Source organism: Sinocyclocheilus rhinocerous, unplaced genomic scaffold, assembly GCF_001515625.1.
Source record: "Sinocyclocheilus rhinocerous isolate Xijiao unplaced genomic scaffold, SAMN03320098_v1.1 scaffold362, whole genome shotgun sequence".
Classification (NCBI taxonomy): Eukaryota; Metazoa; Chordata; class Actinopteri; order Cypriniformes; family Cyprinidae; genus Sinocyclocheilus; species Sinocyclocheilus rhinocerous.
Window position 1 is genome coordinate 1,417,925 of NW_015639507.1, and position 11,520 is coordinate 1,429,444.

Consider the following 11,520-nt stretch of genomic DNA (forward strand, 5'->3'; position numbering starts at 1 on the left):
AACGATTATATTTAAAAAAGTCCATACAAGACAGGACTCAAACCCAACTTTGGTTTTGGAATGTGCCTTTCTTGTTGTCCTGCAGTGAACGTGAACTCTTATTCACAATCTCTTCCCAATCGTAGCAGTGGTTGACGCGGGCGCAGCTCAGAGAACATTCCAGCTCCTCACTGAACTCTGTGTAGTACTCGATCAAAGCAGCAAGGCTTTCAAAGTCAATGTGGCATTTCTGTAAAGGAAAATTAAACATTTACTACAATTTACTTCCGACACATGGTTTAAGAGTGGAGCAAGGAAAACAAAATACTAATGAAAAAGTTTCCATCTTTGCTCACCTCGAGCCGGAACTTCCCCTTCGAATTCTTAATAGCATGAGTTACCAGTCCTGAGGGAAAGCGGACTATAAGACACCCACGGCTGGGCTTTTTGGGATGAGGACATAGCAGGAAGGCACCCAAGACATCATCTGCCAGAAGTGAGGAACTACAGTCGCTGTAAAGGAAATCAGAGACTCAGCTGACTACAGTGAACAATGCACATACTAGATTAAAAGCAATGAGAATCAATTCCTTTGATGTACTACCTAGCTTATTTAGAGATTAATTGTAGATCTTTATATCACCCAAAAATCAACTAAGTTCAGGAGATTACATTTGAGCCTAAAAATGACAAATGACAGAATAAAATCTTGAAAAATGTGTTCAGAATAGAATTATGCAATGGAGAACCATGTGAAAGGTACTATTAAGAGATACTGCTTTAAACAAAAGAATAAAGCATTGAAATTACTTGTTGAAACTATAAAAGGAATAGTTCACCCAAAAATGAAAATTTGCAGAAAATTTACCCACCCTCAGGCCATCCAAGACATTGATTTTTTTCTTAATCGATCAGATTTGGAGAAATTTTGCATTCCATCACCTGCTCACCAATGGATCCTCTGCAGTGAAAGGGTGCCGTCAGAATGAGTCCAAACAGCTGATAAAAACATCACAATAACTAATTGTGTAATCCACACATCTCCAGTCCATCAATTAACATCTTGTGAAGTGAAAAGCTGCCTTTTTGTAAGAAGCAAATCTAATAATAACAATAATAACGCTTCCATAATAAAAGTAAAAATGTCCATCCAGTTGTCCTCTCACATCAAAAAAACATTTTGGACTTTTTTTGTATGTGTGAATGGCGCTTGATATGTGCATTTTTCTCTACGGACTCAGACTAGATTACTTTTTCACTGGAAGCAACAGTTTAAAGTCAAAAACTTGATGGATTTGTTTCTTACAAACAAGCAGCCTTCAACTTCACAAGATATGAACTGACGGAACACAAGTCATGTGGATTACTTGTGGATTATTGTGATGTTTTTATCAGCTGTTTGGACTCATTCTGACGGCACCCATTCACTGCAGAGGATCCATTGGTGAGCAATGATGTAACATTAAACTTATCCAAATCTGTTCCCATGAAGGAACAAACTCATCTAAATCTTGGATGGCCTAAGAGTGAGTAAATATTCAGCAAATTTTTATTTTTGGGTGAACTGTTCCTTTAAATTTTCCAGAACAACAGACTTCATTGTCTTATTGTACTAATACTGACCTAGACACGCCAGCCCAGCACCACACTGCTTGAGCCAGAGCTTCTTCTGTCTCGGCCAAACTGGGAGACTTGCATGCTTTTGCATTGGCCTGTTCCTTTTCTGTTTCACAAAAAGAAAAGATTCTTCAGATTCCCACAGGAATCAAGTTCTCATTAGTTTCACAAATGATATGTCCATGTTTGTTTTCTTTGGCAAAAGAAAACATTGCAGTAATCTTAGTGTGGACTGACCACAAGTTCAGTCTTATTTTAGAAAATAATTTTTATAAAAATATTCAGAGTAGCACACATATTACTGTCTGGAAAAAAAGATATACATGCATAAGATTTAAGAAAATAAAAATAAATAAATAAATAAAAATAAAAAAACACTGATCCATATTATGGAAATCCCCACCAACCACCAAATCCAAAGATAAATGATCAGTATAATTAATTAACCCACTGTGTCTTAAGCCAGCCACCTTAACTAGATGTTTGCATTACCTAATGAACTCTTTCACTTTCGAAAGTGTTTTATGAACACTTATCCCACCTTGTGGTGCACTCAGTTTATCCTGCAGGTGGCGCTGTTTTAGGGGAGTAAATGTAAAAGAGCGATACGCTCCGGAGCGCAGCTCTTTAGTTCGAATCGCCCTTTTACGAACTAAAGTCGGAGAGGAAGTGGGGCCCTCTTCAGGACTGCTGACTTGCTCCGTGCTCGGCTGCGAGAACACCTGTTGAGGGAAATCGAGATGAACACACTGCAGAACAGTCCAGCATTCGAACTGTTGGAAAAACTCAGGAATCTAAGGATTTTTTCTCAGGCAGTTTCAAAAGGGATATTTAAAACAAGCTCTATTCACAGCATCTGTGGGTTGTGCTATCAATTTAAAAATAAAGTATATATGTATAATTTTTTTAATTGAATAATAATAACAATAAAAATAATATTATGATATTAAATAAAAATTACATTCATTTGTATATAACATTTAGCAAATGATTTAGACTAGATTTAAATCTTGCAGCTCAAGTCATTTTTTTGTGTTATCAAAACCACAAGCTGCAAATGTATGCTTCAATTGGGGACAAATCAAAACATTCTATATTAAAATATCCAGTTAATATTCCTTTAATTAGTATCAAACTAGTGCTTGTATCAACTGCTTTTTATGCCATTTGCATCAATTTCCTTTGAAAGCTTTTCAAGGTTATGATAATCTTCATAAAGCAAAATATGCTAGATACAGTGAGAACAAACCTTTGCCCCCGGCAGTAGGCCTTGAGTTGGGGCCCTGCGGAAGGACACCAAGGCACTAACACTGAGAGGGAATCCTTGATTAAGCAATGATGGCGTTCGAGTTGGTTTCTTCCCTGAACACTCGTCCTGTGCTTCCTCTGGGTGCTTCTCCAGAAAATACAGCTGAAAACAGCGGCAAAGCAGCAGGTTCAGGAACTGGGCCTTTATTTGAGGAAAAAACAAGAAATTAAATTCTTACAGTGGTTGAGGAGTTATTCTCATTTTTAAAGGGGTCATATGATGCTGCTAAAAAGAACATTATTTTGTGTATTTGGTGTAATGAAATGCGTTTATGTGGTTTAATGTAAAATAAAAAACACATTATTTTCCACATACTGTACATTATTGTTTCTTCTCTATGCCCCGCTTTTCTGAAACATGTCAATTTTTACAACGCTCATCGTTCTGAAAAGCCAGGTTTGCTCTTATTGGCCAGCTATCCAGTGCGTTGTGATTGGCCGAATACCTCAAGCGTGTGACGGAAATATGTTACGCCCCTTACCATACAGTGATGCCGTGTCCCGGAGCGACGAGACAAAAACATTAAAACCCATTATAAACGAGGCATTTGTTGCATCCAGTGGGGACATAATTACTGATTATAATGACTTATACTGTCTTTTTACACATTGCGTTGCATCGCGCCGCGTAAACAAAACCATGTCTGCATCTTCACGACATGGCGGCGGCGGTGGCAGCAACAATAAAGTTACACCTTCTTTCTTTGCGTGAACATTTGGGCGGCGTTATGCAAATCTTCCCACATCGTGACAGACATGTGGGGGCGTGTTTGAACAAGGCATTTTAGGAGGGCGTGCCGTGGACCAGTCTTAACTTTTATAAAGAATATCTCTTTGGGTTTGAGACTTTAGTCTTCGCAACTTTAGGGATCGTATCTATTCACGAACAGCTTGTAACACACCAAAGAGAAAGGAAAACTTGAAATCGCATCATATGACCCCTTTAATTGAATCCTATCTAGTTGAGGGTATATAGCAAAGCAAGCAGATAATAAGTCTTGGCACTACTAAATATCACTACTGTGACTTGATTCTAGAGCCGACATGTGCAATATTACAAACAAAATATGACGCTTTATAACGGAAGTGATTAACACCAACCACAAAACCTTTGCTGGGTTTCGTCATGTTAATGCTTACAGCTCGGGCATGTCTGGCTCTGAAGAGATGGCAATAGAGCTGGGCATCAGAATTTCCAGGATTATGGGAGACAAAGGCAAACTGTGCATCAGACGGATGGGAGGTGGACAGCGAGACTCGACACATGGCGTGAGCCATGAGGAGCGTCTGAAGAGATGCATAACAAAGAGTTCAACCATATGACATACACAGAGGAATGTCAGAAATCCTAAGACGATCTTACCATTTCATCTTCATCATAAACTTTGACTCCCTTGATAGAGAATCTCAATGAGACCATTCGCTTGCTCTTGCAGTACTGCAGACACAGATGTTTATAAATCATATATATTATGATTATTCTCCACATTTTATTTTTCATTTAATTAAGCTGAATAAACACTGAGCTAGATCGAGCTGAACATTGACACAACTGTGTTTTCAGAGCAGTTTAACAGTTGAAATTCTATTTTATAATTGAAGACCTTTGCAACATTAAAGGATTATTTCACTTCCAGAATAAAAAATTCCTGATAATTTACTCACCCCCGTGCCATCCAAGATGTTCATGTCTTTGTCTTCAGTCTCAATTTGCGACTCGCAAAGAAATTGAGAAAAACATTCCAAGATTTTTCTCTATGTAATGGACTTTAACGGTGGCCAATGGGCTGAAGGTCCAAACTGCAGTTTCAGTGCAGCTTCAAAGAGATCTACACTATCCCAGCCGAGGAATAAGGGTCTTATCTAGCCAAACGATCGGTCATTTTCTAAAAAAAATAATTTATATACTTTAACCACAAATGCTCATCTTGCACTAGCTCGACTTCACGCATGATGTAATCAAGTTGGAAAGGTCAAACGCGGTTAGCTTTTCGTCTGTGTACTCCAGTTCAAAAAGGTTGGGTAGGGCGAAAAACTACATCTCATTTTCTCCTCCAACTTCAAAATCGTCCGACATCGTTGTTTTACCTTTTTTTTGTAAAAGGCATTTGACTTTCTTTGCACGTTGACTTTGTAAACACTGGGTTGGTACTTCCACCTACGTCATGCTTGACCTTTCCAACGTGACTATGTAATGCGTGAAGTCGAGCTAGTGCAAGATGAGCATTTGTGGTTAAAAAGTATATCAATTTTTTTTTTTTTTTAAGAAAATTGCAGATTGTTTCTCTAGATAAGACCCTTATTCCTCAGCTGGGATCGTGTAGAGCCCTTTGAAGCTGCACTGAATCTGCAATTTGGACCTTCAGCCCATTGGCCACCATTGAAGTCCATTATATGGAGAAAAATCCTGAAATGTTTTCTTTAAAAACCTTAATTTCTTTGCGACTGAAGACAGAAAGACATGAACATCTTGGATGACACGGGGTGAGTAAATTATCAGGAAATGTTTTATTCTTTTATTCTGGAAGTGAACTACTTCTTTAATGCTCTTACTTTCTTGTTTATTCCCGCGAAGCTGCTTTAAAACAGTCTTTGTTGTATAAAGCGCTATATAAATAAATATTTTGACATTGTACAATAATAGCAAAGTCATTAAAATGATGAAATACTCAAATGAATATATGTGCATAATTTATATTTGTCTATAAAACTAATTGCAAGCACATAAGCATGTATTTAGATCAAAAGGCTTTCAAGAGCATTAAAAACAAATTTAGTCAAGTGTCCAAACTTTTGTATTGCAAACAAATACAAAAAAGCAAACATACTCGAGGTTCATTTAACGGCACACCAGTTACCTTGAAAGACTTCAGCTGAGTGTGCAGCTGCTGAATCTGATCATCCAAACAACCGTCATCCACAGGAAATGAGCCAATATACTATACAAATGGAGTTTTTACGCAGTAAACAGAACTGTGAGTTCAAGATGCAATCATCCCAATGTGTGGGATGAAACAACACATTAAAACCACGGATTCAATTTCAAAATCAACTCAAAATCACAATGCAAAAATCACATGGACAGCATTAAAACATTTTCACCTCAGCAGATCTTGTAACAATTCCATGCTCCTTGCCAGCTGTCTCACCCATGTCTCAATCTGAGCCTGTTGTGCTTTGCCTTATCTACTGTTTAAACAAAGAGAGATAGAGAGAAAAAAAGGTCAGCATGTTTATCAAAATATGATAAGCCACACTCCTCCAACATTTCAATTTAAGGAAGAACAGCACAGTACAACTAGTGAAAGATAATAGGTTATTAAAGCAACACTCTCTTAACGTTTACAACGGGAATCACACACATTCCTCAAAGATACAGGCGGTATATCTCAAAAACCAGCTGTACAGTGAACAGCCTGGTCAAAATGAAAGTGTGTTTTGAGACACAGCCAAACCGTTTTCACGAAAAACGGAAGAAAATGTTTTTATTTCTACTTGAACTTTCTGACATAACAACGCTTTAATGCTTGAACAATACCGTGAGGATACAGAAAGTGGCTGAAATAACAGTAAAACAGACAGTTGAAACAAATCCAAACTTACAAACATTACTCCACGCGACTGAACCTGGCAGGGTGGGTCGATTATCCTCCAGGGTTTTGCAATCCTGACTCACCTTAATCCTCTAAATCCCTCCTATCCAGAGCCAGACTGGACTCATCGGAAAAGATTTGACAAGACTCTCCGATGCACAGTTCATTCGGGATCTCCGACTCTTTGAAGTGAGTCAAACTGATTCATTTAATAATACACACCAATTGATTCAATCAGTGTGTTTATAATATTCAAATTCAAGAAAATATTCTTCCATTAATTTTCGGGGGCATCACTCAAGTGTGTTACAGGTCAGCACAGGAGTAACTAAATAGTGTAGTGTAGTGCAGAATATAGATGATTTGTTTGGGCGTCTCCAATGTTAGCGGACACATAAAAAAAGAATTACCTTTTGTGTTCGCAAACTGCCATTTATACTACAAAAACCGAACTAAATCGCTTCGGACTGAATTGATTTAATTTGCAATTCCGCTCGATTATTCATTAAAAGGAAACAACGGAAAAAACGTGACTAGCCTACAATATATGTTTTTTAACTAAGGCCTGAGTACATATAGTTAAAATATTGCTTATATTTATTTGATTTGCTAAAAATTATATATATAGTAATTATTTTTAATATATTTATACATTTAATATATATATATATTTTGATAATTATTCTTAATACAAGTCATCATAATTAGTTCAACAGAACCAATAATTTTTCTTTTTCAACTGCCATCTCTGGTTCTGTAAAACCTTTGATGTTTGTGAATGTTAAGATACTGTAAGCACCAAGACAAGTCAAAGCAAGTCACAAGATACGTTGTTTCATGCTTCAGTGCTTAGTATAATGAATTAAAGCATTCTTTAAGTGCATGTTAGAACAAGATTAAGAATTTACCGTGGAGAACTTCACATTAACATAGACTGCTGTGATAATGACACAAACCGTGTGTTTCAGGAAGTCATTTAGTGCTGGTTTATCATTAACCTTAACTGAGTATTAAACCAAACCACCCCCCAAAAAAAACAATGGCCAAATAATGAAGTACAAATATAGTCACTTTATTAAGGACTACAGAAAAGTATAGCAGTTACATGCATGCACGGTAAGGTGAGCAATGCTCATAAAATTACATCTAACCCCCCTGATAAACTAACACACAAGAGTATGACCGGGTTAATAGTGTCAAATGTTTTAAACATCTGCTTGGAAAATCTTTTCAACTTATATTCTTCATCATAGACTATACAGAACAAAAAGACAGTTGTGTATATGGATGCCAACGTTTCTTTAATGCATCTTAATAAATCCAATTTTGCATTCAGGTAGACCGTTCAACTGAAAGTTAGGCATCAATAATCGTTCTTTACTTTGACTTACACGAAAGAACCAACATCAACGAAATGTAAATTTTTTTTTTTGATTACAACAGTAGCTAAAGACCTAACTTCACAAAACATGACCGAAATAAAACGTACAAAAAGAGGTTTCTTGAACACTGATGCGAAAGGGGCGGCTGAAAAACTGAAATGCTTGCCTCTACAAAAAGACTGACTACAAGAACTTTAAATAATTGATTTTTTGTTGATACACATCTGAGAACAGCTCCTTCTCGACGTTCTCATAATGGTGACCTGAATGAGCATCTTAACACAAACAGTAGCATTTCTACTCTATATCTTTACCTGTAATTTAAGAATATTGAACATAAAATGCCTGTATTTGAATGGCAGAATAACTTTGAAGAGGTCCTATATTCATCAGAGGCCCCAAGACGAGGAGAACATGGAAGTTTCTACAAAAATAAGAGGAGAAAATAGCCAGCACTGCAGTCTACGCAACTACAGTTGATCTTTTCTGCCATCGGTAAGCGCGGGATTCATTTCCGGGCTCGGAGTGACTTGCGGGCGGCTGGCTTAGCCTTCACGGCAGATTCAGTTGCCTCCTTCTTAGCTGCTTTGGGCGACGGCCGTTTGGACCCCCTGCTTGTCATCTTTTTGGCTACTGGTGTTTTCGGTTTACTGGTCGTGGCGGCTTTCTTGACTGGTGTGGCTTTCTTGACTGGTGTGGCTTTCTTGACTGGTGTGGCCTTCTTGACTGGTGTGGCTTTCTTGACTGGTGTGGCTTTCTTGACTGGTGTGGCCTTCTTGACTGGTGTGGCTTTAACAGGCGCTGGTACCTTTCGAGACGCTGCTTTGCTCACAGCGGCTGGTTTCTTGGCTGGTGGAGGGGCTTTCTTGGCCGATGCAACTGATCTCTTTGAAGCAGGAGGTTTTCTGCTGACTGTTTTAGCCCTTTTATTTGGACGAGCCTTAGACGCAGATGTCCGGTTTGCACGCTGGGTCCTGTGGACAAGCAGAAAGCATGCAAAGACACAGTCTAAACCAAAAGTCTCTATGATATTCTGAACTTCTAATCTCTAGATACAGTTTGAGTATTAGATAATGTCACACTGATACTGTTATGTGATATACTTCACCTCTTTCTTCGAGGAGGCTCATCCTCATCCGATTCTTCCTCTTCAGATTCTTCTTCTGCCGCTTCTTCGGATTCTTCATCAGATTCATCACTTCTCTTGCGTTTGAGCGTCTGTCCTTCCTTCTGTTTAAGTTTTGCCATCATTTCTGGAAACAGAACTGCCGGGCTGCAGAGAGGAGAAGTTTATTAAATTTGATCATCTCATAGAATGCCTTAAATCTCACCTTTATGGCACTTCTATGACAAAATCAACAAACCTCAAAAACTACCTCAAGAAACAATTATGTGCAAACAATCCAAGTTCACCCCAAAACCCCAAACCTGTATAACTTTCTTTTGTGCAAAACAAAATACCGTCTCAGAATAGTTTTGGACCCTATTGACATTCACTGTATGGAAAAAATGGCTGAAACATTCTTCAAAATATCTTCTTTTATATTCCACAGAAGAAATCATTGTCATTGAGCTTTGAAAATACATGACGGTGAGTAAATGATGATAGAATTGTTATTTTTGGGTGAACTATCCCTTTAGGAACTAAGAGTTGTGGAGTTTTTATATTTTATAAATTTTATATTTTCAGTTTAATTTTAATTGTAGTAATTTCTTATGTGCTACAGTCATTTCTATTAGTTTTTCATATTTCTATTCAGCTTTAATTAATTTTTATTTCAGTTTAAGTACTTAAAGCTTCTTTTATTTTTATTTAAAACTACTTAAAACGTCTTTTATTTCAGTTAGCTGCCAAGGCAACATTTTTCATTTTCATTTGAGTTTTTCAAGTACTAATTATGTTTCATTTTATTTCAGTTACCAAAAACTATTTTTAACAATTTTAGTTTTAGTTAGCAATAATAAGCTGGGTTTGGGTGAGCTAAACTTACCTTGGGTAATACGGATAGCTTAGCTGGTATGACCCACTGAGTCCATGACCAGAAATCTGCTCCATCCATCCCATCATTTTACACTTCTGCAAGGTTCTTTTCAGGTTTGACACTGGCAAGAAGATGGAAAATAATCGTCAAAATTCTGCATAACACATTACAAAAGGGAAGTCGTGGCCTAATGGTTAGAGAGTCGGACTCGTAACCCAAAGGTTGCAAGTTCGAATCTCGTATCGGCAGGAATTGTAGGTGGGGGGAGTGAATGTACAGCGCTCTCTCCCACCTTCAGTACCACGACTGAGGTGCCCATGAGCAAGGAACCGAACCCCCAACTGCTCCCCGGGCGCTGAAAATATCTTCTTTTATATTCCACAGAAGAAATCATTGTCATTGAGCTTTGAAAATACATGACGGTGAGTAAATGATGATAGAATTGTTATTTTTGGGTGAACTATCCCTTTAGGAACTAAGAGTTGTGGAGTTTTTATATTTTATAAATTTTATATTTTCAGTTTAATTTTAATTGTAGTAATTTCTTATGTGCTACAGTCATTTCTATTAGTTTTTCATATTTCTATTCAGCTTTAATTAATTTTTATTTCAGTTTAAGTACTTAAAGCTTCTTTTATTTTTATTTAAAACTACTTAAAACGTCTTTTATTTCAGTTAGCTGCCAAGGCAACATTTTTCATTTTCATTTGAGTTTTTCAAGTACTAATTATGTTTCATTTTATTTCAGTTACCAAAAACTATTTTTAACAATTTTAGTTTTAATTAGCAATAATAAGCTGGGTTTGGGTGAGCTAAACTTACCTTGGGTAATACGGATAGCTTAGCTGGTATGACCCACTGAGTCCATGACCAGAAATCTGCTCCATCCATCCCATCATTTTACACTTCTGCAAGGTTCTTTTCAGGTTTGACACTGGCAAGAAGATGGAAAATAATCGTCAAAATTCTGCATAACACATTACAATCAGCAAATACAGACAAATATGAATGGTGTCTGTAATATAAACAAGGGCAGATCAAGAAACTATTTCTGTAACAATGTTCTTGTGAACAACTCATTTCAGAATAACAATTAGAAGCAACCCTAAAACAAAAGCAAACTTAAAGGGGTCATATGATGCGATTTCAATTTTTCCTTTCTCTTTGGAGTGTTACAAGCTCTTGGTGCATAAAGAAGATCTGTAAAGTTGCAAAGACTAAAGTCTTAAATCCAAAGAGATATTCTTTATAAAAGTTAAGAGTCAGCCACACCTACCTAAAACGGCTCGTTCTAACACACCCCACATGTCTACGTCACGATGTGAGAAGATTTGCATAACGCCGCCCAAACGTTCACGCAAAGAAAGAAGCCGTAACTTTTATTCTCGCTGTAGTATTGTTGACACTGCAGCCATGTCGTGAAGACGCTGTGTGCTTCGTTGTGAAAGCGAAACTACTTTGTTTGATCTTCCAAAAGAGGACGATATCTGCTTTGTCATGCCTGGAGCTGATCCGTGCTGGTAACTGAGGAAATACATCAACATCGCGCTGTGCATCGCCGGATCGGCTTTCACCGTGGACGAAGCCCGGAGTCGTCACATGTGCTTGACGCTCCTTCGTCGGATCCGCCGGCCACGCCGTTCTCAACCCCGCCGCCTC

The 11,520-nt window shown here is 37.7% G+C and overlaps 2 protein-coding genes across 7 annotated transcripts in view; both read right to left on the reverse strand.

Annotated features, from left to right (window-relative positions):
- On the reverse strand, positions 1–6,660 carry LOC107751244 (SH2 domain-containing protein 5-like). Of its 6 annotated transcripts, none has more exons than XM_016566922.1 (10): positions 6,581–6,660; positions 6,007–6,093; positions 5,763–5,843; positions 4,268–4,342; positions 4,045–4,191; positions 2,846–3,046; positions 2,138–2,318; positions 1,603–1,702; positions 336–492; positions 1–229 (listed from the first exon to the last, which is right to left on the reverse strand). In XM_016566922.1, the coding sequence occupies exons 2-10, from the start codon at positions 6,055–6,057 to the stop codon at positions 38–40; spliced, it is 1,185 nt and encodes a 394-aa protein (XP_016422408.1). In that variant the 5' UTR covers positions 6,058–6,093; positions 6,581–6,660; the 3' UTR covers positions 1–37. The 6 variants fall into 6 exon arrangements, with proteins under 6 accessions (XP_016422408.1, XP_016422405.1, XP_016422406.1 ...); XM_016566919.1 differs by having other exon boundaries at positions 6,007–6,090; positions 6,512–6,657; XM_016566920.1 differs by having other exon boundaries at positions 6,512–6,657.
- A 1,258-nt stretch (positions 6,661–7,918) lies between these two features.
- Positions 7,919–11,520, reverse strand: part of LOC107751222 (heterochromatin protein 1-binding protein 3-like) — an 8,958-nt gene continuing 5,356 nt past the window's right edge. Inside the window, exons 11-13 of the mRNA XM_016566889.1 lie at positions 10,684–10,795; positions 8,988–9,152; positions 7,919–8,853 (exon numbers count right to left, since the gene is read on the reverse strand). Coding sequence (XP_016422375.1) covers positions 8,388–8,853; positions 8,988–9,152; positions 10,684–10,795 — 743 coding nt within the window. The 3' untranslated portion in view covers positions 7,919–8,387. The remainder of the gene's footprint in view (positions 8,854–8,987; positions 9,153–10,683; positions 10,796–11,520) is intronic.

Bases quoted from the DNA above. Each gene is read 5' to 3' on its own strand.
- LOC107751244 (XM_016566922.1), bottom strand. From the start codon at position 6,057: ATGGGTGAGACAGCTGGCAAGGAGCATGGAATTGTTACAAGATCTGCT. The intron at 4,192-4,267 runs GTAAGATCGTCT...GCATCTCTTCAG, and splicing joins TTTATGATGAAGATGAAATG to ACGCTCCTCATGGCTCACGC. The intron at 2,319-2,845 runs GTTTGTTCTCAC...TTCCCTCAACAG, and splicing joins GCCTACTGCCGGGGGCAAAG to GTGTTCTCGCAGCCGAGCAC.